Source organism: Alosa sapidissima, chromosome 5, assembly GCF_018492685.1.
Source record: "Alosa sapidissima isolate fAloSap1 chromosome 5, fAloSap1.pri, whole genome shotgun sequence".
NCBI lineage: Eukaryota > Metazoa > Chordata > Actinopteri > Clupeiformes > Clupeidae > Alosa > Alosa sapidissima.
Genome location: NC_055961.1, coordinates 7,532,922 through 7,559,819, shown reverse-complemented (window position 1 = coordinate 7,559,819; position 26,898 = coordinate 7,532,922). Strand labels below are relative to the sequence as shown.

The following is a 26,898-nucleotide window of genomic DNA, read 5'->3' as shown; positions in this document are numbered from 1 at the left end:
TAATTTACATGAATCATAACATAATGTCTTTTCTTAAATATAGGTGATCAATTATGAGAGATTGACAGCTCTTCCTAACGCTGTGAGCAACTGTGAGTGCTCTTTACCAACAAACCTAACACTCTCTCAAACTCAAGCTGCTAGAAAGATCTTTAACAGTAACATATGCCTGGTGTTGCAGAACGGTATGGACATAAAATGTTAAACACATCAACCTGTAATGTGAATCTACCCCAAAGGCTAACCATCCCTTGGGTACTTAGTCAAAACACAAGCACATTTCAGACAAACTGGGGGACTTCGCAGGGGACAAAATGCCTCTGTAGGCTACAGTACCATGAAATCACTCTGCTGCACTAGATCCATTCACTCCGCATAATTCTGCTATTCACAGACGGGGCACGTTTCTGAAGTCGCTCTGAAGGTTACCCCACCACTGTCTTTGAGGCACAAAAGCAGATTGCCCGGGAAGAAAACATGAGAGGGGTGCCAAAAAGTGCACAAATGCATGAAAGGTTAAGCACTCTGTCTGCTCTGTTTTCTCTCAATAGTCGGCTATAAATTTTAATGCTATGGCCAAGGTTGCACAATACGCCCATACCATTGAATTGTCTCTGTGGATGGAAGAACCACATTTAAAGTTTATAAGTTCCACATGTAAGTGCTTCTTGTTGTACGAAATCTATGACAGGCATTCTGTTGTGGCTCTGCGGTTATCAGACTGTCTACACAGTGCATCATTCCAGGGCAAAGCAGTGCTGTTTCAGCTAATGAAGATGTAGGCTACCACGAGTTGCTTCAAAATAACAAAAGGCAAGAAGCAATTAACTTTTTAATTAAGTTTGAAAGATGTTTTGTGTTAAATCAACGGCACACAGTACTGCTTGCAGTGAAGACAGTCCCATCCCATCTGCTGAAGACAGATCCTATCTGCTGAAGACAGTCCCATCCTATCCCCATCCTATCTGCTGAAGACAGTCCCATCCTATCTGCTTTGTATATGAAACATAAGACACCCACTTGCTCTGTGAAGGAAACATTACAAGCCAAGGACAGGATGGGGTCAGCAGAGATGACAGAGAGCATCAAAGCACACACTTCAGTACCGCCTGCTCTTTGACTTCCACCTGCGCGTGCTGCATAAAGGCATCCCAGGTGAGAGAGCTGCGCTCACACTGACTTAGACATTCCACAAACTCTTGGCCTCAAACGTCACCTTTTGTATTTTTTACCTAGTCAAACTCAGGTGGTGTGGGGACATTATTATTATATCATTATTAAGGGACAAACCTGGTGGACAGGAACATGCGGCTTCTGCCTCCCTCGCTGTGCGAAGTCTGGGCACCATGGTATTAAATCTCTGTTAAGTTGGACAGAATGAGATACATGAAACATGGGGTAAAAATCCACCTGACTGGCTTGATGAACCGCAAAATATTTCCAACCAAAAGTATTTCAACACTATTTTTATGACAGCTTTGGATACCTGAAACTCAGTAGGTGACTTTGATACCGAACATGCTGCATCTAGCCTAGAGATATACTGCTTACTCTAGCAATTAATAATGAAATTAAAATCCTTTGCTGTAATATTAACGTCTAAGCACCTGCTCAGTAACTAGGAATTGGGTGTCATCGGTAAAGATAAGTGGGCAAAAATAGGCCTAACGATGATAGACAGCTACACATTACTGTTTGTGTGCTAGCAACGTTGCACATACACAACCATATTTAAAACAGGACGCGTGATGGTATGTTCATCCTGCGCGACAGGCGGCACTTGTGAAGGGATAACTATGGGGTCAGTTCGTTCACTGTAGTCATGCCAAAGCGTACTATGACAACTGTATAAATAGACAGGACCTTTAAGTTGTTGCTCTCACCTCTTGTAAAAGTTTTTCGATAGTCTCCCGCAGTGCAGACACTGTTCCATTTGGCTCCGGTGCTGACGGTAAAGGATGAATCAGAGACAGTCGCTCCATCTCCAAAACATGCACTCTGTGCTCCAGATGAGAGGTCTTGAAATTCATCATAAAACAAAAGGCCATCGAGCAAACAGACATCATAACACACAAGATTGTTGGCAATCCTCCCACACAATGTAAGAAAGATTTTTGTCCTTTACTGCTCTCCGCTTTTAGGTTTAAATTCGATTTTTCCTTTGCGTCCATCCTGACGGTTTCTTCTTCAATTCTTCAAGGATAAAAGTTGCAACGTAAAACAACTGCAGCTCACTCGTTAAATTACGCGAACAACACTGTTATTATCTTAGTCGGATGGTGAGACAACTAAGTTATCGGATGTCACCCCTGCGCTTAAGACCATGAACCACCCTCGTGTACATGCAGCGTGCGCAACTCTGCCCAATTGCTGTTGAGCGTCCGAGCTGCAGGGCGCTTGTGCTTGTTCTAGTTGCACGCGGGCTGCCAGGTTAAATTGTTTCTCTCTGAGGCATGCGAATCGCAAACCGAAATTGGGGTCCCTCACTTCCTGCCACTACAAACTGCAGCCGGTGGATATTAAGACGTGATAAACAAAATATTTTTAAAACTCCTCCATTTGTTTCTTGTTCAAGGCACTATACTTAACCTTAATACATTTGATTTCTCACATGTGCACTTTTATCGAATACTTTGCATTTCCCCAAACTGAGTCTTTGACTCTCCACTCTTTAACATAAACATAATAAATTGCTTTAACGTAATAAATTGCTAGTTATACCAATTCACTTTCTCCGTTTAGGTTTTGTGGAGCGTTAGTGTGCAACATTTAGTGTGCACCAAGTCCAGTTATTATTGTAGAATAAATAGGTGCTTAGTTATATTGTCAAATCGCTTTACTTCAAGTTTGCCTTGGTTACACGGTGAGAACATACAGGAGTGAGAAGTACTGTTTTACTGACTGAGCCCAAGAGAATACTATTCAAACACCTACTCTTGATCGCCACCCACTGGACAAACTGTTCTATTACACACTTCTATGTCTACAAGCTGTCGCCAAGAATATAGCTGTTTCAGGTTTAAGTAATCAAGACCACAACATCTATTCCAGACTAAATACGGTTAATAGACACAAGGAGCAACATACATGGCCATCATTCTTCAGTGGTCAGCTGTTAGGATTGCTGCTGTGTTCAAATCAAAGTAATAGAAGCATGAACAGGATTTGTTCCCATGTTCAAATGAACATAAAAGCATACACATGAAAGTAATGCTAGACAAATCATCAGGTTTATTAAAGACAGAAAAGAGTGCATGTGAAATGTACATTATCTACTGACAAGAAATAAATATGAACAGAATTTACAATGTAAGTGAGACTGATACAGTCTGACGAGTCCCTCTCCCTTGGAGCGCAAATAAAGGGGCAGTGACAGGTTTTGGGTTATTTCTTCTTCAGAGGGGCGAGGAAGGGGTGACTGATGGCCTCCTCCAGGGTGATCCGCTTAGACACGTCGTACTCCATCATCTTCTGGATCAGGTCAAACAGCTGCTCATGGTCAGCTCCCTTGGAAGACATGTATTGCTGAGGGCAGAAAGACAACTCATTACTCAGAGGTCATGTTTTTGAGTTAATTAAATATACATCTGCACATTCCTCCATTGCAAATGTATTTAATTAAAATGAGAATGGCCTTTACCTTCAGCGGTTTACAATGTTTCCTCACATATCTGCCGCCGGAGCTATGTTCATCCCAGTCCAGCTTTTCATGGTACACAAAGCGTTTCTTTCTGTATAAATACAGACACAAATACGAGATTAGATCATTTAAGTAAGTATAAGTATATATACACTCTTTTAATTCCGTTAGGGAAATTTGGTCTTTGCATTTATCCCAATCCGTGAATTAGTGAAACACACTCAGCACACAGTAAACACACAGTGAGGTGAAGCACACACTAATCCCAGCGCAGTGAGCTACCTGCAACAACAGCGGCGCTCAGGGAGCAGTGAGGGGTTAAACGTCCCACATACTCGACGCACCCGACCAGTAGCGCAACAGAAGCACCGTAACCATTTATACTCGTGCGTGGTGGTCGCAACACTAGTTGCAATATTCTCCTGAACAGAGGTGTCGCTGTTGTGAAAAGACTAACATTAACTACTTACGTGTAGTTAATGTTAAGTAGTAGTAGTAGATAAGTAGTACGTGTTGGCAACAATACCTCAAGCAGCATCACACTGAGCACAGGGGCCCCCCAAGGCTGCGTGCTCAGTCCGCTGCTCTTCACCCTGCTGACGCATGACTGCACTGCAACCTACAGCAACAATCACATAGTGAAATTTGCTGACGACACAACTCTGGTGGGTCTCATCACCAAGGGCGACGAGACCCAATACAGGTTGGAGGTCGACCATCTGACCACGTGGTGCAGGGACAACAACCTCCTGCTGAACGTCAGCAAGACCAAAGAGATTGTTGTTGACTTCCGGAGAGGTCACACCCAACACCTGCCACTGACCATCGACGGTGCTGTGGTGGAGAGAGCGAGCAGCACCAAATTCCTGGGGGTGCACATCAGCGAAGACCTCTCCTGGACCACCAACACTGCATCACTGGCGAAGAGAGCTCAGCGCCGCCTGTACTTCCTGCGGAAACTCAGGCGAGCAAGTGCTCCACCAGCCATCATGACCACATTCTACCGAGGCACCATTGAGAGCATCCTCTCCAGCTGTATCGCTGTGTGGGGCGGAAGCTGCACTGAATACAACAGGAAAGCCCTGCAGCGCATAGTGAACACAGCTGGAAGGATTATTGGTGCTTCACTCCCCTCCCTGAAGGACATTTACACCACCCACCTCACCCGCAAGGCGACCAAAATTGTGAGTGATGCAAGTCACCCCGCTCACAATCTGTTCGATCTACTGCCCTCTGGGAAGAGGTACAGAAGCCTGCGCTCCCGCACTACCAGACTCACCAACAGCTTCATACACCAAGCTGTAAGGATGCTGAACTCTCTCCCTCCTCTCCCCCCTCCACCCTCAGCTACATAACATCCTGGACATTGGACCCACAATGGCCGCGTGCACTACTCCACTTGCACACTTGCACACTTGTACACTTTACAACTTGTTGTTGTCCTGAAAACACAACACATCTGCTGCTCTTACATAACTTGCACCACTATGTCACTTTCTTTCTTACTTAGGTCAAACAGAACTACCCAAGCCTTTTATTGGCCTGACTTTGCACTAGTATTTTATTGACTGTCTATGCACAATTTAAACCAAATGTTGCTGCTCTTATTTTTTTTCATTATTATATGTGCCCTCTTATTTACTTACTTTTTTGTTTACTTGAATGTTATGTTTGTCTGTGGACTTAAATTGGTAAAATATGTCTTGTCTTCACCGTGGGATAGAGAGAAACGTAATTTCGATCTCTTTGTATGTCTGGAACATGTGAAGAAATTGACAATAAAGCTGACTTTGACTTTGACTTTTTTTTTTTTTTTTTTTTACACCGCAGAAGAAGCTGCAGTAAGAAACACCAGTAGCTAGCCTCTGTGATGGTACTTCAGACTTTGGTTGCTACTATTCACAACTACCATCATCATTATCATGTAGTTTCCAAGGTGTGTGCACAGGTAGATAGATAGATAGATAGATAGATGGATATATAGATAGGTACTTTAGTCATCCCGAGGGAAATTTTAATAATTTAAACAGTTTAGTTAGCTAGCTAGCTAGCAGCTGGCTGAGTTTCCTGAAGTGGAAAGAGATTTTGTTCAGGCCTTAATAGATATCCTTTGTTTGAAAATAAATCGTTTCTATTCTTTCCTCTTAATTCCATGTGTTGCAACTCTCACTGGTAACTTTGTTAACTTATCCAGCAAACTATTAAAAATTCACGACTGTAACAAAACACTGCAACTCGCTTGCCCTCGAACTTGTCCATCTTCCGGTTTCCGCCTTGTCGCGCTCGTCTGAAAAAAAAGAGTGGTGCGCTACCTCGCGCTACACGGCCAAAACCCTGGCGCGCCAGAGAGATCTACGTCATTTTGACGTCACATTGTCGCGCTACCGGTCGGGTGCGTCAGGTATGTAGAAGCCTTTAGGTGCCTTGCTCAAGGGCACTTCAGCCGTGCCTACTGGTCGGGGTTCGAACCGGCAACCCTCCGGTTACAAGTCCGAAGCACTAACCAGTAGGCCACGGCTGCCCCAATTTCAGTGCAAACACAAAGTCTGTTTCCGAGGACACCACCCTTTGTACACTAAATGTACTTGAGGTGTAAAAACACATTAGGTAGTGCAGAGAACCATAAATGGTTCATTAAAGCCCTTCCATTCATTACATTCAACTACAGCTGCTAATAGTCAATGGACCAGTTCCCATACATAGATTAGGCCTAGTCCTAAACTAAAAGCCTCTGTCTCCAACTAGGTTTAATCCATGCACAGGAAATCTGCCTTATAGTATAACATTCAAACACATTGTGAAGTTATCACAGGCACATTCATTCACGTTCAACATTAATTTGGTTACGTGCAAATAAATGGCAACAGTATGGTAAAGCTGTACCTGGTCTTCTGCAGCATGTGAGTGGGTATTGGGCCCAACACCCTTTCCATCATGGCTAGGTGCTCCTTGCTATCATGTGTCTGTCAAAAGGACAAATAAAGGTCACCGGGCTAATAGTACAACACCAAGTAATGCTAGCAGCAGAGGTGAGCGTATCAACAACAAACTACAGAAGAAAAAGTTTCTTACCTGGAATAGAGTTAATCCCAGATAATATTCGATCAATATGCAGCCGAGACTCCACACATCACAGGATTGATTCCAGCCCAGCTCTGGGTGAGCAAAAAAAAAAAAAGACACACATTTCATTAAGGCCTACTTCAAAATGCTGATGTAAAGACTAGCCACTACTGGAACAGTAAACCATGGTTCACACTGGCTGACAGGCGAGGATGACTCACCGAGGATGACCTCAGGGGCTCGGTAATGACGGGTCGACACGACAGATGTGTGGTGTTCGTGGTCATAAATGGCATTCCCAAAATCCACAACCTTGACGTCTAGCTTTTTCAAATTTCTCTCATCACGTTTCTGTAAAAGGAAAATCCCAATGATTTATTGAGTGCACTCATTTGAAAACTGATTTTTTTTTTTGCATAGCCTCTTTAGTCTCTCTGATGAAATTATTACATTTCCTGAACAAAATTAGTCCCAGATAATATTCTATATAATAGTCTTGGCCATAAATGAAGGCATGGTTAAAAAAAAAAAAAAAGTTTCTCAACATTGCAACAAATTCCTTGCATGTCATTTTACCCCAAACTGCTTTTAACCCTGCTTTTAAAATTATTTTTTGTTTTCTACTGGCAAGGGAGGGAGAAAACACAAAAAATAAACAAGAACTCTTCACCACTAGAAAATTCATCTGTATAAACTGATTTTACTTACCATTTTGGCATTGTATTCAATGTCGTAATCGGAGTCCACAAAAAGAATGTTTTCGGGCTTCAGATCAGTGTGAGTCAGCTTATTTTGATGAAGAACTAAAAAAACAAAACAAAAGACCTTCAGTTAGTCCAAAGACGACAACACACTACGAATGTAAACCAAACAAGCAGTTTAAAGTCAACTACATATGGACACACTTATATGAATGTATATTGAAACCAAAATGGCTCCAAGCTGTTGCCCAGAATTACCACAGGCCTACGCTTTTGTTAAATGTCTGGGTCAGTTCAGGACCGTGAGAACTACCAGACATTCTACTACACATACAGGCTGACCGCTTTTTTCAGGTACGAGCCACCACCAATAAAATGGACCACCACTTAAAGAGTTTGATTATGAAGTTCACGGAAGCCTCAATGACAATCATTGAAGGATGCAGGAACAGAGTATTTAAGTGGTTCCATAACTCAATATTAATAATATCAATATCAGCACTCAATATTAATAATATTGGGGTTTCATAATGCCTTTTCAACACACCATCCAGTCTCTTTCCACACACTTTACACTGTGTGTGTGTGTGTGTGTGCGTGCGTCGCAGGAAGGTAACAGATAAAGATATAACTGTGTCTCTGGGCTACTTTGTAGACAACGACAACGCATACTCACAGAGCACGGCTCGGAAGATCTGATCAGCCATATATCTGATCTGGTCGATGGTGAAGGGCATGAAGCCGTTCTCCTTGAGGAAGTCAAACGTGCTCAGGCCCAACAGCTCAAACACGATGCAGATGTGTCCGTGGTAATCAAACCAATCCAGCATCCGCACACAAGCACTGTAAGAAAGAGAGGAGGAGGCCCATGACTCAGCACATTCCACACACATGGTTTTATTAGTCAGAAACAGAATGCTTTGCCACATGGTGTGGAAAAATAATACTACAGTTGTAGAGTGACAGGATTGACAGGGGCACATGCACTCCATCCTGGCCAAAATTATATTTATGTATGGAGGACCACAGCCAAATCAAAGACAGACACTCAGCAATGCTGGGCCAAATATATGAGCACTTTAAGCTGTACACCAATTATTTCAAGTAATAGGCGTACAGCCGTACAAGGACAGAAACCGATGATTTGCAGGATTACTATTTCCACATTACTATTGGTACATGAATGCCTCTGCCTCATCATTAGTAAAGTTATTATTCTTTAGTAAAGTCATTATTCTTCAGTAAAGTCATTATTCTTCAGTAAAGTCATTATTCTTCAGTATTCTTCAGTAAAGTCATTATTCTTCAGAACATGCTTCTCATTCTCCCACTCGGAACATTTTCTTCACGAGTGCACGCAAAAAGCCATGAAATGTAACATAATGACGCCAACTGCTGTGTTTTGGGGACCGGAGGTGGTCGAATTCATTTCCTCCCCTCCCCCATCTACAACAGTATTGAGTTCAGCAGTGTTAACAAATTCAGGGCACCAGCACCACGCTCACTACTTACTAGTTGCTGCTGGAGTCCAGGTTATTTATCTGCTCAATAACCTCCACCTCAGACATAGCCGCCTCGCGGTAGCGCTCAAGATTCTTGATGATCTTCACTGCCACACGCTGGCCGTCTCTAAAACAGTCAACAGTCCGAGTTAGGATGGAACATTCCAGCCTGTCAAGGCCCGTTTACTTTAATAGTAATGAACATGCACTTGTATGCATTATTCATGCTGGGATCCATTACTTACTTTGTATGGTCAATGCATTCCACCACTTTCCCAAAGGCTCCCTCGCCTAGAGTGCACACAATCTCATCTATGTTTGGAAGTAAAAGCACAGCAGTTAGAACCACCAGAAGGAGAGAAATGAACATATTAAATACAACTTAACTCCACAAATTCAATTTAAATGGTAATTATTGCTACATTGTGTTCCTGACAATATAAAACACTTTCCTGAACACAGAAATCTTTATCAGATTCCAGTTACTAACTGAATTCAAACATTTTTTTAGCGAAGCAATAACCCCGATGCTAGTCTTCATTGACAAAGTCATCCCACCACAAATACAAGAAACAAAACAAAAAAAAAGGTACAGAGAGAAAAAAGGTATATGTTCTATACATCTTGCTCTTAGCATGTCTCCATTGTGATAGATCAGGTGACCCTCCTCATCATCCTCAACACTCCTGGTTCTCTTCCTGCGCTGGCTCCTCTGGAGGGGGCAGGTAGGTTCATGGGTACCAGCATCACCACCATCATCACCAACACCACCACCACACACCCGCCAGAACCAGGCCAGAACGCGCCATTCATTCATTCAGCGAGGGGGGTGACCGCAGAGGGGACGACATTCGGCCCATTCAGAAACCCGCATCAGGGCCGCGGCGGCAGCAATTTCAAATTCATCCCCGCGAAAGGCACAGGGCCCACATAGTGTGTGTTACAGAAGAAAAACATGGCAACACATTTTCAGAAAAAGTGCTTTGGTGATTACAGAGTAGAAATACAATCTAGTAGGTATTCAATGAGAATACCACAGGCTTACAGGTCCCGCATACTCACATTACTGCTTTCAAAAACCAAACCTCCAGCCATTTTTTTTTTTTAAATACTAAACTATATTTAAGAAACATTATGTTGCTTATGCAGCTACTAAATTACATTTCAGAAAACGACATAATATAAATTCCCTGTACGAAAAAAAATCTCCCCACATTTTCAACATTTCATGTAACCTAAGGCATACTGTTTTCTGTGTATCTGCTGAGCAGTGAGCGTGTGCATGTTTGGGAACGCGGCCTACCGAGTCGGAGTGGTGGCTGCGGTGCTTGGAGGGGCTGCGCCGCCGGGAGCGGTGATGTGCGTGGCTGCTCCACTGGCTGCGGCCGGAGCGCGCCGAGGACTTGCTGTAGTGGTGCCAGTCTCTGTCCCGCTCGCGGTCACGGTCGCGGTCCCTGCTGGGGTCAGCCCGGTCAGTGTCTCTCACCCCATAGCTTTCGGGCTCCAAGCTGGCCTCTCGCACAACGCGCCTCTCTTTGACCTCCAGCCTCCTGGTGTGCACGTGACACCTGAAACCAAAACGATTCAAACATGAACAACTACTCCCACATACACCACACTTCACACACAGGGTTCTACAACAGCTGCTGTACACTCCCCTACAGAAAGAACATCACTACAACACAACAGCCAGACTGACCAAGGAGCTTCACAATCCCATAGCCACTGTTAAATCGTATAATTGTAGAACTCGAGCCATTATAGCACTGCAGAGCTTTAGGAAAACCAATATGGGACATATTCCATGTACAGTACACTCATGGATTGGCATGTGTTGAGCTATCTGGCCATGGGTCAATGCTGCCCTCTCCACTCTGGGTGAATTTATTGTCCCTTTCAGCAGGACTGGTATGGTTGGGGACACTAGATCCTGACTTGACAGGCACCCGCAGCATCAAGTATCTTCCAAGAAAGGAGAGCCGCCAGCTAAGGTGCGCTATACTTAGAGGAAATCACAGGCACACCCGCAGAAGATATACCGATCCTGCGCGCCTCTGTCCCAAGATGTACGCTTGCCAGGAGTGGAAGCAATGCCTTAACCCAGCAGAGTTGTCACGGAGCCACACTTCAAAATATGGCAGGTATCTTACTTGACTAAACAAATAGTGCTGTACTGATTTCACATTCCACTGAAACAACACGCCCAAAGAGTCACTCACTCACTCTTTCTCTCTCTCACACAGACGTCTTGATTTCTGAATCAATTCTAGTTATCAATACATAACACAAGCACATCACAACCCTAAAGACAAGGCCCACTATTTCTTTCAATGATGTTTTTGTTTTTTAAACATCTTTCACTTTCATATTGCCTGGCAAAGATCTAATGATGCTTCTGTAACTTTATGGTTTCAATCATAGGCCAGTCACATCTAAGTCACAGTGCAGAATAATTCCCAGGTAAACCAGTAAAATGAAACCCTCAATAATTAGTCTCCTATAACAATGTATACTTTCAAAGTTCACAAGTTCAAACTCTGCAATATCCAGATAAAGAAGAAAATATGGTAACCAAAACAGACAGATTCACAACTAAATGAATTAGCATGTAATTAAGCTGTGGTCGTGTACCTATATTAACAACAATACATAACTAACTTGGTAGGAAATGTTTGTCTAAATATCCGCCCATAGTTAGTACAAGTTAGAGTTCACTGCAAAGTCACAATGATTTACCTTTCGTATGTTTTGTAGTGGTGATGTGTCCTTGGTTTTCTTTCTCTGTCACCACTGCGTGACCTTCGCCTTGGTCGCTTTCGAATCTCCAGTCTCTCCTCCCAGCTGTACTCCGACAGCCAGCCATCACTTGAACGCATACGTTTGGACTGACGCATCTACCAAACAAGAATAGAAAAAGGTCGAAAACAAAATACGACAGGGAAGTCAATCCCTACACATTCCTAAGTGCCTCGGTTGTAAAATTCAATCCACTGGCAAGGACGTCAACAAGCACACCCAAATCGCTACCTGGCTCAAGTACCCGCCAAGTGAACTGACAAGCAAAATGCACATTACGTTAAATTGTGTTGCTGTGTGATGGTCATTGGATCACAAAACTCGACAACATATCTGGTAAGAACAAGGTTAAGTTAACGTTAACATATTAAAAACAAAGCCGAGAAAATTAGCAAATAGTCATTGTTGTTGTCAGGAGATAGTTTGAGCGCATGGACTTGTGGGTAATAAAAACAAAAAAGAAACGTTAGCTTCTAGTTGTCTGTGGTGGAAAGTTACAATTTGAAAGTAGATGCTTCCCGACACCATTCGGTCGGTTTAAACACAGAACTTTAATGTTAGATCTTGATAAGCATATCTTATTAAACGACTACCACACGATAGTTATGTAACATCTGTTAACGTTAACGTTATACCAGGTAGCAGCTAGGCTAACGCAACCCCCATCATAACTGCTGAGCTCAATCTTTAACGTTACCATCTAACGTTACCAATCCCAGACAGTACACAATGCGTTGACTAAATATGTTTTGATGAGCAATAACGTTACCACTAAAGTTAATTCTGGCGTGTGGTTGTTATCAGCCGGGAGCACAAACGCTATAACGTTACTGCTATTAACGTTAGCATGCTAGCTAACGTTAATGCGGTTAACGTTGCGTAGAACAAAGGCAACGAGACCGAAATTTAGCACTCGATAATGCTAGCTAAGTTAGCCATTTTCAAGTGCATGACAGGATAATAGACTTAAGTTTACTTACAATCGATGACACTTACATATCATAGAAACTACATTAACAATATTTCACCGTCGAGAGGTTGACAGGCTATATATAGAGAGCACTAACGTTATTACGTTAGATACCTAAAATGTACAATTTGTCCTATGATAAGATAAGCTACAATGCTAAGTTAGCTAAGTCGGGCCTACGCGGAACGTTTATAATAAACAACCACATGTAAACCGTAATTATGAAATGAAATCACATCCTTTATAAATATCGTTCTTAAGTTACATATAGACTTACCTCAAACGACTTGATAATTCAAATCTAAAACAAGACACTACAACACACGACAACTTCTGTTAAATTGTGTTTCACCACGTCGAACGTTCCAACCTAAAATGGCGACCGTCTGTGTACCCTGCCCATTTACCACTGACCGCTGACGGGAAATGTAGTCGTGTTCGAGGAAATGATGAAATTTTAATGACAAGCACCGAATCCAGCAGGGACGGACACTGGATTTACATAAAATAACATTTCTGAAGGCTTACTTAAATCCATAGACATTAAAAGATAAATCAGCTCGGACGAGACTTCTGCCTGATAGATAGGCCTATCACTATTAACTTTTAACTAGTCTCAGTAGTTGAGTTTATAGATCGTAGGTGAGATGGCTGGCATACTCGATTAAATCTGAATATGAAATAGACTTATTTGAAATAGGTCTGTATAATCTGAAGACTGCAGAAGGGGAAAAAAGTCAAAAGCACAATGATCCTTAATCACCAAACTAAATTGTTGCTTTATAACCAGCTTATCACACATTGCATATCAATGTTGCTTTAAAAATTAGACATTTCTGTTTTTTAGGCTACCACACATCACCACACTACACCTAAACCCCTTTGCACATCACTAGGCCTATCACAAAATACATTCAGTGAGTTTAGTATAGGCTACACTGGTACTCACTGATATCCAGATGTGCCCATCAGCAAATTTTCTTTTACATAGGCTAGGGCTCTATAAATTACAATGGAATAATTGCATGAAAAATTGTGTCGCCTAATATTCTAATGTTGACCCAAGAGAAAGACATCAAGTGTCTTATAAACGTATAAACTTCTTATACATTTGAAATATATATTTATTATTATAGTGTTTATACAGAGTGTGAAAGGGTTACCGAGAGGCCTCAAAGGGATGGTTGTAAACAACCCTTTAAATACATGATGCCACTTAGTTTTATGATTAATGTCTGGTGCCATGCATTCTCTGAATACATGGCAAGATATAGTTTCAGTTGCATTTACAACTTCAGCATGTTAGCACCTTCTCTATGGGATTGGTCATCTTTCAAATAATTCATTGAAGGCGTATTATAATAGTGTCCTGGTCCTATTTGGCATATTCAACAGACTTCTATGTTGACAGTTTCCTTTATTTTGGCAAATGCCCCTTTTGTATATAGTCATTATGTTCTATCTAATTTTAACATGGAAATAATATTTTGATATTCTGCAAACCCCTGTGCAGATGGTACAGAACTCAGTGGTAATCCATCACATGTGATTATTACAGATACTATTTCTAAAAGGTGCTGATGACTAACTGTCCTGCTGTGACCTTCCCACTGCTACCACTGTCTCCTGGCAATGAACTGTGGGTGCAGTTTACTACCTCTCTGCTAATCTTAGCTTTTACTACTGGCACACAGAGATGGATCTCAGCCTTATAAGCCCTTCTGAGATTCAAAATAAATAAACTAATTTCCATTCTGCCACAAGCAAGCATCCATTACTTTTACCTGTACAGAGATGCACAGCTGATTCATTAAGGCTACATGAAAGAGGTCAGTTATTGTCATTCTATGCTTTTATCGGTAGATGGCAGGAGTGGCTGTTGAGATTTTAGAGAAAGCAGTGGGCAGGATTTTAGAGAAAGCAGTGGGCAGAAGATGGACTCTTCTAGACAGGGGTAATAACCATGGTGACTTAGGCTACATTCTTTGAATAAATAAACAAATGCACCAATGAATAATATTACTGTCCAGTTACTTCACTGTTTTTTTTTTTTTAATCTTCTAAAATTAGACAGTTTGATTGTCCCAAACCATGGAAAACTTGAAGACGGCTAACTAGTGGACTGTATGGCAAGGAAAAATCACTAAGAAAATGAGAGGTGGGTGTGAGGTGGCGGGTGAGGGGTAATGTGACTGTTTTCATTTTCCGAAGAGCTCTCTCCCCCCTCATGAATGCCCTGAGACAGGTGTATTGACACAGAGGGAGTTGAAAGCTCTCAGCGGTAATTGGAATGGGTTACGGACTGAATCTCTCTCTCTCTCTCTCTCTCTCTCTCTCTCTCTCTCTCTCTCTCTCTCTCTCTCTCTCTCTCTCAATGATTGGAGGGGTAGGAATGATGTTTGAGTGTGAACGTAGAGAGTACCCATGACAGACAAATTACTCCGCTGTTTAAGCACAGAATATAAATGAGTTTTCATCTTCAGAAGAACAAATGTCATAAGGTACTTGTCAGATTTGCATGTCTTCACTTCTCTGCTGTGCGACTCAAGTCTCTGGGCAACACTTAAACACCACCTGACTGACTGATCTGAAAAGCAATTTATCTCGCTACTCTGAAATAGCAGACAGCTAACAGAAGCAGTGCAGTAGGTCAGAGAGCCTCATGAGACACTTTAAACATGTTGGTCAAACAGAATATGAACAGGTTCCTGTACAGTCATCCATGCACGCTGAGATGTCTTTCTGTGTAGGGCCACAGAGGAATGAGAGCAAGAGCTAAGTGACCACCACAGATAATTGCTCTGATTAGGATTTTATCACTGAATAAAGTGATTTTTGTGACATGGACAAACAGCCTCACAAGTTGAACTTTTTGTTCAGAACACAAAAGCTTGTGTGTATCTCCAGGGGAAGCAGGGTTTTTTTTTTCTCCTATGGTAATTTTAGCATGCAGGGGTCACATCAATGGCCTTATCATTCCAGCCAGGCCACAGTGGTTTGATGGGATCTGTAGAGTCTTCTAAAGAAGACCATTTCTCGTGCCAAATGAAGTGAACCTCTTTCATCAGGATCAATATATCCCTGAGATTCAGCCCGGGCAGGGCCATAAATCCTGCATGCTGGGATAGGGAAACCAGAGTAAGAGAGAGAGAGAACGCGCGTGTGTGTGTGTGTGTGTGTGTGTGTGTGTGTGTGTGTGTGTGTGTGTGTGTGTGTGTGTGTGTGTGTGTGGTTTCTCCGCCGTTGTGGGGGAGGGATGGAGGGGGTGCATTGAAGATGCGAGTGAAGCTCCTCTTAGTGTAATGGACGACGGTTCAAAAGTTGAATGTGCCGGGCAGCTGCTCACATCTTTATGACCTCTTGAGTCATTGTGAGCGGGCGAGGGCCGATCACATCGATGGCCATTAAACCAGAGCCTGGTGGACGGGAGGGAGGAGTGGAGGGCTCATCACGTGTGTGTGTGCAGCTCCGTGTCCGTGTGTGTGTGTCTGTGTGTGTGTTGTTGGGGGGGGGGGGGGGGGGGGTATGCATTAGGGAAATTGCCCCTGCCTGAGAGGCTGCACTGTACTGAAGTAATTATGGCTGGTGGCGGGATGCTGAGGCCAGGCTTTGCCTCTCTGGTCCAGACTCTTCTGCCGCAGAGCTCGCCGCCAGTCCGCACCCCCCATCCCTCCACCCGCTCGGCTCCGCACATACACACACCCCACCCTCAACATCCACCCTCCCTCCACACACACACACACACACACACACACACCCTCAGCCCCACCCTCCCTATCTCCCTGAGCACAGTGGTGCCAAGGGAATGGGACAGTATGTTTATTGATGAGATGAATGGGGAGGGAGATATCGGGAGAGGCAGACGAATGCGCACAGCAGTCCGACTCCAGCCATGGCAGCGCTGTGGAGCCCGCGGCGCTCGGGTGCCCTCAGGTTGGCCAGCGGCAGCGTCCCCCAGCCCACGACGCGGCCGTCTGCCCGTCTCCACTGAGCACGCCGGGTAATGATGATGGACACTCACCGAGGACAGTTGTGGTGGCGCGGCTAGGAGACTCTAGGCGAGACACAGAGACGGACACCTGCAGCATGGGACTCACCTGCTTCAAGTCCTGGAAGTATGACAGCACCACACAGAAAGGTGAGTGGGACGAGCTTGGGCACCTGGCAACTGGGTCTGTGTCACTCGCTCATGCAATTGCAGTGTTGGCTTTTTTTAAAAGCTTTATTGACATAGTCTGCCCTTTATTGTCTTGGAGGAAATTAAGTTTAGAAAAGGGACTTCTGAATCGAATAACATATATGCAGCCTTTGACATACAGTATATAATAAGAACATACAGGCATAATGGGTTTATCTGAAAAGGTAATGTATACACTGAGGTATTAAGGGTTTATCTGAAAAAAGGTAATGTATAAGTATATAATGGCAAATATGCATTTGGGGTATTTACACAACTGTATGTAGTACATAACAGTTGCAAGTGTCACTACGCAAAGAACGGCCCTTTCCAAAGGTCAGAGTCCTGGAAAAACTTGTTTCTACTATTCAAGTGCAAGGACATACTCTACACAATGAGTATTGGTCGGTATTGATCTCCAACAAATTACTTGTATGTGTACAGGTATTTCTCAAAGCCTATACCCAACCACTTTTAGCTAGGGATTTCAAGAGAGTCTATCCCAATAGAATACGAAGGAGGGTGTTTGGAAAGAGCCAGAATGAGGAGAGAGAGAGAGAGTGTATCTCTCTTTCTCTCTCTCTCTCTCTCTCTCTCTCTCTCTCTCTCTCTCTCTCTGTATGTGTGTGTGTGTGCGCTCTTGCTCTTGTGTGTGTGTGTGTGTGTAAGTGTGTGTGCATGTGTGAAGTAAAAAGGGAACTAGCAAAACTGTACCTATTCTGGTTCTGTTCCACAGTGACACTAAGGAGAGATATGACTTCTATATAGCAGATAGAAGGATGTCCACATAGGAGGAGAGTGGAGGGAGAGTCTGGTGGGGCAGTCTCTTAATTCAGTCTGTGATTTACAGTAGCAACCTGATGGATGACTGTGTAGCGGGTGGAGAAAAGGAGGGCACTTAAAATAATGAGATGGAATGGCTAGGTTACCTCAGGGTATGAGACAGACACATTCTTTAACTACAGGGGTGAAAAACATCTAGCAAGATGTAGGACAGACAGACAGGCACGTAGTGTCTGACAGACAGACTGAAGACTAAATGTGGAGCTAATCTATAGATTGCTCACAGTCAGGCCAAATTATTTTTTTAAAACTGCCTAGTAGCTGGCCAGTTTGGTTGCTATGCTCTCAGCATCCAATGGGATTGGAGGACCTGACTAGGCAAAAACAATAAGAAGCAGTGCTCAGTCTCATCATGAGAGGGTTCCCAAGGGGAATTTTGGTAACTATTTGCTGACATTAAAAGATGTATGATAATGTTTCATAATATAAGAAAGTTACAGGTTTTAGTTTTGTGCTCAAGTACAACAGGGCACTATTTTAATCACAGCTGTAAGCAAGTTGGAATAACAGTAACATCTACTATATACAGCCACTTGAATCTGAAACAATGATCCCTTATTCAATATGACACAAGACAGTACAGTAGTTAACCTGTAAAATATGATCAGTGCGTATTCCATAATACTAGCTGTTCAAGAACATTAATACATCTTTAAGTATAAGTATATATGTGACTATCATGATGTGGCCCAGTATTTCATAGGAATTGTGATCTGCTGTTCAATTTTCTTGAGTTACTGTCACACACACCGCATACTATGTGCAGATTTAACCGAACAAGATCCGGGACAGGTATTGATAAACCACTTAGATGGCTGTTTTATGTTTTACGGCGCTGGGCTTGTTAAGGAGAGTGTCCTCTGTGAAATTAATGACTACACTCTCCTGCAGACTGCCTGGAATAGAGAGCACAGTTTAATTGTGGCCGAGACTCACTTCCTGATTAATACCTTTAGAGAAATGTATGTGAAAAAGACAGCAAGCAAGACCTCCCTTTTTTAATTAAATTATGAAAACCAGTGAGCACTCCTTCCACACTGAAACCTTTCACAGTGCTTTGGAATATAGGAAATGGTGATTCAATTCATCCTGGGCTGTCGTCCAGTTCTCACGCGCACTCACCTTCCGAGAGGACGCAGTGACCGTGAGTGCCCAGATCCCCATTTGGCCGTGCTGTTAAAGAAAAATGACCTCCTTTAATTAGAGGAAATTAATCCTCTGTGTGAAAACCCCCAGCTCAAAAGGGGGAAAATGCTTATGAAAGCATGCTTGTGGGTTTGAAGACATAAATCCTAACCTGCATGGTATTTCGCCTATAATCTCAGATACTCCTGAATGATCCTGCACGTCTGCTTTCACTGCCAGTGGGGTGTTTTTTCAGAGCTCCCTAGCTGAGCAAAGCTATGCTGGCGTGGAAAGAGTTGAAAACTATTTTGCTATCTGATTGCCGAGAGTGGGGATTTGTTATGTTTCACTGCCACTGTGGTATGGCACTAGTAGAGAGAGGGAGATAGAGTCAGAAAGAGAGAGAGAGAGAGCTATCAGCTCAGACACTATCACAACACAAGACCGAACACAGACTCAGACACTATCACAACACAAGACTCAGACAACAGGGCTGCCATCAGTGGACATCGGACAAGAATCAGGTTCAGCATTCAAGCTAACATTTTTTAATTTGAATTTGTAAATGTGTATTCTAAGTGGGTGCCCTCCATCAAGTTGAGTTACACTTAAGGTCCTGTCATGTGATGCAAACAAACTGATATACAAGGAGAACATGCACATACATAAACACAGACAGATCAGGGGTCCTTGCAGTAGAGGGCAGGCATGGCAGAGACATCTAAATGGATTAAAAGTTAACTCAGGGCCCTCAGAGAAATGCCCTGTCTCTCTAAATGTACTGTTTAGGGATGAAAGTGCCATCAGTCTGAATCAGTGTATAAGTGTATATGGTTTGGGTTACTTACAGAGCCATCTCTATAATGACACACATATTGATCCACTAGGTAATTAGTTCCCTGAACATAATAAGAAATACAGAAATGTATTATCCCCTCTAGCTTCTCTTACCATACATACACACACACACACACACACAAACACACACACACACACCAACACTTTCACACACACACACACACACACACACCAACACTTTCCCACACATACACACACACACACACACACCAACACTTTCACACACACACTGTCTCCTCTCTCTGACCCTCATCTGCTCTGTCTCTGACCCCCTCTCTCTCTCAGGTGGAAATAGGGATGTGCTGGTCAGTCCTGGCTCCTACTTCTTCTTGTCGAACAGCTGTGGTCAGGGGGAAGAGTGGCTGAAGAGCCTCAACAAGGGTGTGTGGATACCTTTCACAGGTAAGCATCCTCACATCCACATGAATGGACTTCAGTGGTGTTGCAGAGACATAGACATGCACTGTTACATTCCTGAACCAAACACCCACACACATGCATGCATGCATGCGCACAAGCATCTCTAGTTGAATGCATACTTTGTACTTCTGGGAAGATCCCTGTGATCAGAGATATGTCTGAAGCCATAACAACTTGGAGGACGCGCACCCGTGCGAAATGTGCCCGTTGAGCACAGTAATGCAGAAGATATCAGGGAAATCCCATTCACTTCTTTTCAATATGTGAGCCCTGAATGCATCAACTTCAGCTAGACCCTGACGTAATGCAAATGTTAATGTAGTTCAACCGCCAACAGAATCTCAACTCTCTCACTTGCAGGTAAAATGAGGAGCCTTGTGTGCTCACATACCGCCAGCTCGAGACTGTGTAGAGCCCCTATTTTGGCCCTGTGTGTTGGCAGTGCAGCACGTCCCCTGTTCTGTCTGTACAGCCGTCTGTCTGCCTTGGCTACATGCCTAGTGACTCTCAGATTGATGTGCAGGATAGTTGTCTAAACAAGGCCCATCCAGTCCTCGTCATCTTCCAGTGCTGTTGCGCATGAGGAGCTGTGGTCAAAAGCAGGGGTTTATGCCCTGGCCTATACAGTCATTCTGTAACTCTTAACAAGGAGCTAGGTAGAACTAAAGAGCTAAAGTAATTTCACTTTTACTTTTTAAATAACAGTGAGTGTATTATAGCCTATTTGTTGAATGCATTGAGAACCTATTTGTGAACATTTTATAGCCTATTCATTGAATGAATAGGCTATCATAGAATTGCAGCTACAACTGCTGAGACTGTTAGAAAAAGATGTTTCCCATGTGTGTGTGTGTGTCATACACTCTCCCAGTCTCACGTCTAGGGGCTCGTGTTCACTCTCACCACCACTTATTTCCCAGGAGGAGATTAACATTCCCAGTGAATTCCCCACACAACCTCTGAACCGTCTGCTACTTGAGACCCCCAGGGGTCCTCACCTCTTGAGTACACATACAGCCCAAACATCCACGGGTCAAGACTGCCCCAGACAAGAGAGCTGTACAACCCTCAAGCTGTCAAAACCCCCAAGAATGAGAATCTCTTTTTCTGAAGTGTTTGATCAGCTGATCGACTAATATCGAGTGTGCTTGTGGGAGTGTGCAAAAGCCCGGCGGGGGGGGGGGGGGGGGGGGGGGGGGACAGAGGCACTGTCCAAGCAGCAGAGCAGAAAGCCCGGCGGGGGGGGGGGGGGGACAGAGGCACTGTCCAAGCAGCAGAGCAGAAAGCCCGGCGGGGGGCGGGGGGGGGGGACAGAGGCACTGTCCAAGCAGCAGAGCAGAAAGGGGCAGAAAGTTCCACCTCATTTATTTTTAGCCAATCTGTGGCCCTGTTCTCACTTGTTAATGATTCCTCAGAGAGAGGGAAAGAGAGAGAGAGGGAGAGAAAGAGAGGGAAAGAGAGAGAGAAAGAGAGGGAAAGAGAGGGAGAGAAAGAGAGGGAAAGAGTGGGTGCTAGTGCCACCTTGGCCACCCTCCAGTGAGCACGGTGTGAGGTATTCTGACACCAGAGTGAGGAGGCGGGTGAAGAGGAATGCAGAGTAGGGGGAGAGAGAGAGAGAGGGAGAGAGAGAGAGGGAGAGAGAGAGAAAGAGAGAGAGATGGAGAGAGAGAGAAAGAGAGAGACAGAGAGAGTGAGAAAGAGAAAGAGAGAGAGAGAGAAAGAGAGAGAGGGAGAAATGAAGGGAGTGTGGTTATAGTCTTCATACAAAGACAATAACAAACAACAGAGAAATGAAAGGAACAAACTAAAGTTGTGATGGAGTTGGAGAGAGACGAGGATAGGAGAAGAGAAGGTACAGCATGTCTCATGAGTCTACTGGAGCTCTGAGAAGGTACAGCATGTCTCATGAGTCTACTGGAGCTCTGAGAAGGTACAGCATGTCTCATGAGTCTACTGGAGCTCTGAGAAGGGAGCAGCAGATGGAAGGCCTCTTGTGAACTCAGAGCACACCAAATCACAGCCGCCTCCTCTTCTCAACAAGGCTTCTTCCTCGCAGACTTTGTCACGGACACTCCAGAGGGGTTGAAGGGACAGTGAGGTGGACGGCACCACGGACCCTGCCACGTGACTGCATTTGTTCCCTGAAATAGAGTGACCGCACACAGTGGAATCTGGCAGCACCTCACCACTATTCTCTCCACATCCTCTACATTGTGAGCCGCCGGACAGCTCTCCGATTTCCCCGTCACATGGCGCGGCCAGGTATGCTCCCTCAGCGAAGTCCAGCTCAAGCTGGGAGGTCAGAGGTCAAGATTAACGTCCACAGAGGGGACAGGAGGCGGAAAGTTCCAGGAGGAGGAGCTCTCACTGCTCTGTCACTATGGACACCTGCTGGCAATTGGTCACTTCTGACTCAGTGACATGGTGAATTATCGCTCGTCTCCTCAAACTGACCATATAATCCCAGGTCACTTCACATCCACTTTTTTTCCCTTGTGGATTTTGAGGAAAACGTCTGGGTATGGTTCTAATGGCAATGTGAGAAGGCACGCTGTGTGACTGCAATATTTACGTATTGTTTTTCTTTGGTGACTTTTTTTCTAGTGAGATATTTTTTTCCTGGGATCGTTGGACGTGTTTTGAGTTTCCACGGTGTTTGTTTGTGTGTGTGGGGGGAGGAGTACTGATTGAGGGTTTTTCCATCACAGCACTGAGGCATGAAAGTATCACATAGTCACAAACTGGAGAGTCTTTGTTGTACACGTTCAGGGGGGGGGGGGGACGTCCCGTTTTACTTTGCTTTTATCTGACCAAAGAAGCCTTATCTTGCTCAGATGAAGATGGGAGAGCGGCAGGACGACTAGGAGAATGAGGAGAGCAAAAAACCCAGAACACGCACTCAAGTTCCAGGCAGAAAAGAAATAAACAACACAAGGAGATCTCCACGAGGACATGGAACTCTGTGTCAGCACTAAGATCCTTTGAGAGTCATCATTAGATTGAAAGCTTATGTACAGAGCAGCAGGGAGTGTGCGGTGGCCCGAGGGAGACAAAAAGCACAGAAGCAGAGGTGCTGTGAAGGAAGCGATCATGCCTGAGAACAAACCTGTGGTGTGCCGGACGAGCAGCTACCTCTCGCACTCGGCTTACAGGAAGATCAAGCGAGTGTTGAGTTTCCGAAGGCGTGAGTAGCACAGGATAAACACTAGATCTACTGCCAAAACACTTAACGTGTGCTAGAGGAAGTGTTGATTATTCTTTTACCTTTACCTTGTTTATCTCTCTCATGACATTAACTTACATTTATTCATTCGGCTGACAATGTTATCCAAAGTGTCTTACAGTTCAGTACAGGTATTTTTCTCTCTCTGTCCCTTTCCCTCCCTCCCCACCCTCTCTCTCTCTCTCTCTCTCTCCCTCTCTCTCTGTCAGGTGTGTTTGGCCAGCGTTTGGAGGAGACGGTGCTGTACGAGCGGCGGTATGGGCTCCGCATGGCCCCTCTGGTGGTGGAGCAGTGTGTGGACTTCATCCGCGAGCGCGGCCTCACAGAGGTGGGTCTGTTCCGGCAGCCAGGCCAGGCCACGCTGGTCAAGGAGCTGCAGGAGGCCTTCGACGCCGGGGAGAAACCCTCCTTCGACAGGTGCCCTTAAACACTCACTCTCACTCTCACACACACACACACACACACACTCACACTCACACACACAGTGTGTATGATGTGATAGAGTGGTTGTGATTTCTTTTCTGAGGGTTATGTAATGCTAGGGGGTTAGCATGCTCGTGCAGGTATTTATGTTAGTGTTTGCCTGTGTGTGTGTTCCTCTCCCAGCAGTACTGATGTCCACACAGTGGCATCTCTGTTGAAGCTGTACCTGAGGGAACTTCCTGAACCTTTAGTGCCATTCTCACGCTACCCAGACTTCCTCATCTGTGGCAAGAGAATTTCTGCAGACAAGAAGCAGGTAGGAACCTCTTGCACGATACAAGCAGTGAAAACAGACAGTGGCAACATGGCAGTTTAATCACTGGTGGTGCTGCACAAGAATACACTGACTCTGCAGCATCCTTTGCCATTGTGACTGTCTGTTTCGTTGACTGTGACATTATTGGATAAATGTAATATGTGTTTTATATGGCACTATTAAATTGGTAAGCTAGTAACTGATTATTAGACAATTATTTTTGTCTGTTTTGGTTAATCAGGGATTGCTTGAGCTGAGGAGTCTGCTTCATGACCTTCCTGTGGCTAATTTTAACCTGCTGAACTACATTTGCCAGTAAGTCTTCAATACAACCGGCTATAGTAACACCTTCTGATGTAGGAGCCACCAGTCAGGTCACTTACTAGTCTGAAATATAGTAATGAGTTCTAGTCACATTGACATCCTGACCAGAGAAAGCGAGGCAAAAACTTCAGCTTCACCAAAAGTGTTTTCATATCCAAACCTATACATCAGGATACAACATCGCAAACAACAATACAAAGTATACTTATCTGTAAGATCAAGATTTATCTGGGAGATCAAGATCAAACCTTTCCACAGTATGAAAAACCCACTTTCTTTGTGACTAATATGTAATATGTGCATTGGTGCATTGCAGGTTTTTGAGTGAAGTTCAGACTTACTCCAGCAGCAACAAAATGAGCATTGAGAATCTGGCAACTGTTTTTGGGCCCAACATTTTACGGCCTAAAGCAGAGGACCCTGAGAGCATCATTGGAGGTAAGTTTGATGTATGGATATGGGGAAGAGGGGAAATACAAAGTGAGTGAGAGAGAGGGTGAGATAAACGAGTGAGAGAGAGAGAGGGTGAGATAAACGAGTGAGAGAGAGAGAGGGTGAGATAATAGCCTGGGTTTTCCCATGCTGCTATGCGCGCGCGATTTAATTCACGCTGCTAGGCAGCCTGGATACCATGGAGCAAATTTTCGCCTCAGTTAGGGGACCAATCACAGAACGGAGGGAGGGCAGTAAGACGATGACGACACACCATAGCCGTTATGAGCCACATAAAGACGCATTTGATAGACATTCGTAGCGCCCAATAAACGGCTCTGGGCATTCGTAAACCACGTTTCAAATACGAGAAAATGAATGCCTAGTTCCCAGACCCCGTCTCATTTGAGATGAGGGTATGACGTTAGCCAGGCTAGTGAGATAATGTGATTTTAAGAGAATGAGAGGGTGACTGAGAGTACAATATTATAGGCTTTTACACAATATGCATAATCAGAATGACTAAGAATCCTGTATATGCCGTATATGCTGTGTTAGTGTGTATCTAGTGGCATTGTTGTTGATTGTCTGCGGGCTTCTCTTCAAGGGGCAGCTGTGATCCAGCACCTGATGTCTGAGCTCATACGGGAGCAAAGCCTGCTCTTCTCCAAAGACAGGGACACCGATGAGCCAAGGATCTCCAGACCGGCTCCCCTGTCCCACCGTCACAGCTACCAGGCCGAGTGGATGTGCACCGAGCTGGAGCCCCAGGAGAGTGACTCCCATCTGGGGGTGTCCGCCGACTGCCTGTCCTCCCCCCATCCCCAGGCCTCCACGCCGTGCTCACGCCAGCTGTCGCTCCCGCTGACCCCCGAGAGACGGGTGTCGGCGCACAGTCCCAGGGAGAGACGGAAGTCCCCGTTTGTGACCGAGACTGGTGCATGTCAGCTGTCCGTTGCCTCGGCCACGGGGCCCAGTCTGACCGACCCACAGAGCTACGGCCCTGCCCCTTCAAAGGGTCATTCCCCTCAGGAAACGGGACTCGTCGCTTCCCCCGCTGGTCCACCCTCTCCTGCCTCTTCTCAGACAGTGCTGCTGGAGGTTCCGCAGCAGCAGGCCACAGACTGGTCCGGCGCGGAGGAGGAGCCAAGCTGGACGGCAGAGAAGGACCAGGCAGGGAACAGTGGCAGCAGCGACGCGCAGGAGGACAGCACCCTGTCCGTCTACGACAACATGGACACTATGATGACGTTCCACGTGGGCGGTGGCAGCGGCGGCGGTGGTGACGACACGGCAGACCCGGGCAGTGCCATCGGCACGGCCGAGGCCGAGGGGGGCACCAGCGAGGCGGGCAGTGCCAGCTCGTGGTCGTCCTGCGAGGTCCTGCTCCAGGACTCCTTGGTGCGGAGTGGAAGCGCAGGTCCCACCAGCCCGTGCCAAGCCTCGGTCAGCTTCCCCTCGTTGTTTCGAGAGGGCCGCGAGGACGGCGACGTCCACCCCAACTCGCTTGCCTCGTCCTCTGCCCCCACTGACGCCCCGCTGAGCACGGGCAGCAGCGAGGTCTTCCTGCCCTCAGCACCGCTGGACCCCCACATGCCGCCCACTGCCTCCCACGCCATGCACTGCCTCCTAGCTGGACTGAGACAGCAGATGGCCAGGCAGAAAGCCGAGTATGAAGCCAGGATCCAGAGGTACATAAATACAATTTACATTTTTACAATTTTTTTATTGTAAAATGCCTCATGGCTGATTTTAAATCTTCCGGTTGAGTGATGTGATTTTTGAACAGTGGCCTTATCGTCAGCACATTTGGGGCCAGTTCGTATTAAGCCTAGTCCTAGACTAAACGTTTTTTCACAGCAATTCATTTTTAATCTAGGACTAGTTGTAACCCATGTAGGGGAAACAAGTCTTGTTTTAATGATGTTACTAGGGAACAATATTATTAATTACTATAAATGTAATTGACAAACTACAGTACAGGCCCACACACAGGCAAACATTTGTAAATGTATAAGTGTTTTTTGTGTAGCTTTATGCCCAATCTCATGAAGTTCATCCACGTTCTGCTATCATTTCCACTAT

General features: G+C 44.9%; 4 protein-coding genes across 23 annotated transcripts in view; 1 reads left to right on the top strand and 3 right to left on the bottom strand.

The window, feature by feature from the left end:
• The window catches only part of LOC121710093 (collagen alpha-1(XXIII) chain), a 77,557-nt gene extending 75,137 nt beyond the window's left edge, over positions 1-2,420 (bottom strand). For 4 of the 6 annotated variants that reach the window (XM_042094026.1, XM_042094025.1, XM_042094029.1 and 1 more), the window contains exons 1-2: positions 1,884-2,418; positions 1,291-1,360 (exon numbers count right to left, since the gene is read on the bottom strand). In XM_042094026.1, the coding sequence (XP_041949960.1) occupies positions 1,291-1,360; positions 1,884-2,171 (358 nt within the window). In that variant the 5' untranslated portion in view covers positions 2,172-2,418. Of the gene's footprint in view, positions 1-1,290; positions 1,361-1,883 lie in introns of all 6 variants that reach the window. The other 2 variants (XM_042094028.1, XM_042094027.1) reach the window with 1 other exon arrangement.
• A 788-nt stretch (positions 2,421-3,208) lies between these two features.
• Positions 3,209-13,084, bottom strand: clk4b (CDC-like kinase 4b). Of its 2 annotated transcripts, XM_042094032.1 has the most exons (13): positions 12,950-13,084; positions 11,643-11,800; positions 10,210-10,474; positions 9,528-9,618; positions 9,152-9,218; positions 8,917-9,033; positions 8,081-8,247; positions 7,412-7,506; positions 6,925-7,054; positions 6,713-6,795; positions 6,524-6,603; positions 3,641-3,731; positions 3,209-3,525 (listed from the first exon to the last, which is right to left on the bottom strand). In XM_042094032.1, exons 2-13 carry the CDS (start codon positions 11,798-11,800, stop codon positions 3,385-3,387), a joined length of 1,485 nt encoding a protein of 494 aa, XP_041949966.1. In that variant the 5' UTR covers positions 12,950-13,084; the 3' UTR covers positions 3,209-3,384. The 2 variants fall into 2 exon arrangements, with proteins under 2 accessions (XP_041949966.1, XP_041949967.1); XM_042094033.1 differs by lacking the exons at positions 9,528-9,618; positions 11,643-11,800; positions 12,950-13,084 and having other exon boundaries at positions 10,210-10,341.
• si:ch211-247j9.1 (rho GTPase-activating protein 24) overlaps positions 11,795-26,898 on the top strand; it is a 21,654-nt gene continuing 6,550 nt past the window's right edge. For 2 of the 14 annotated variants that reach the window (XM_042094012.1, XM_042094003.1), the window contains exons 1-7: positions 13,063-16,810; positions 19,961-20,077; positions 23,528-23,735; positions 23,925-24,057; positions 24,299-24,372; positions 24,698-24,819; positions 25,421-26,504. In XM_042094012.1, the coding sequence (XP_041949946.1) occupies positions 16,507-16,810; positions 19,961-20,077; positions 23,528-23,735; positions 23,925-24,057; positions 24,299-24,372; positions 24,698-24,819; positions 25,421-26,504 (2,042 nt within the window). In that variant the 5' untranslated portion in view covers positions 13,063-16,506. Of the gene's footprint in view, positions 12,039-13,062; positions 16,811-19,960; positions 20,078-21,771; positions 23,280-23,527; positions 23,736-23,924; positions 24,058-24,298; positions 24,373-24,697; positions 24,820-25,420; positions 26,505-26,898 lie in introns of those variants that run through there. The other 12 variants (XM_042094010.1, XM_042094009.1, XM_042094007.1 and 9 more) reach the window with 12 other exon arrangements.
• The window catches only part of mapk9 (mitogen-activated protein kinase 9), a 22,358-nt gene continuing 14,670 nt past the window's right edge, over positions 19,211-26,898 (bottom strand). The window contains exon 13 of the mRNA XM_042094037.1: positions 19,211-19,230. The gene's annotated coding sequence lies outside the window, so the exon portion shown is untranslated. The remainder of the gene's footprint in view (positions 19,231-26,898) is intronic.

What these genes read in the sequence shown, in the direction of transcription:
- clk4b (XM_042094032.1), bottom strand. Translation starts at nt 11,800, where the DNA reads ATGCGTCAGTCCAAACGTATGCGTTCAAGTGATGGCTGGCTGTCGGAG. An exon ending in CTGGACTCCAGCAGCAACTA is followed by an intron (nt 8,248 to 8,916) that starts GTAAGTAGTGAG and finishes TCTTTCTTACAG; the next exon opens with TGCTTGTGTGCGGATGCTGG. An exon ending in AACATTGTAAACCGCTGAAG is followed by an intron (nt 3,526 to 3,640) that starts GTAAAGGCCATT and finishes TTCTGCCCTCAG; the next exon opens with CAATACATGTCTTCCAAGGG.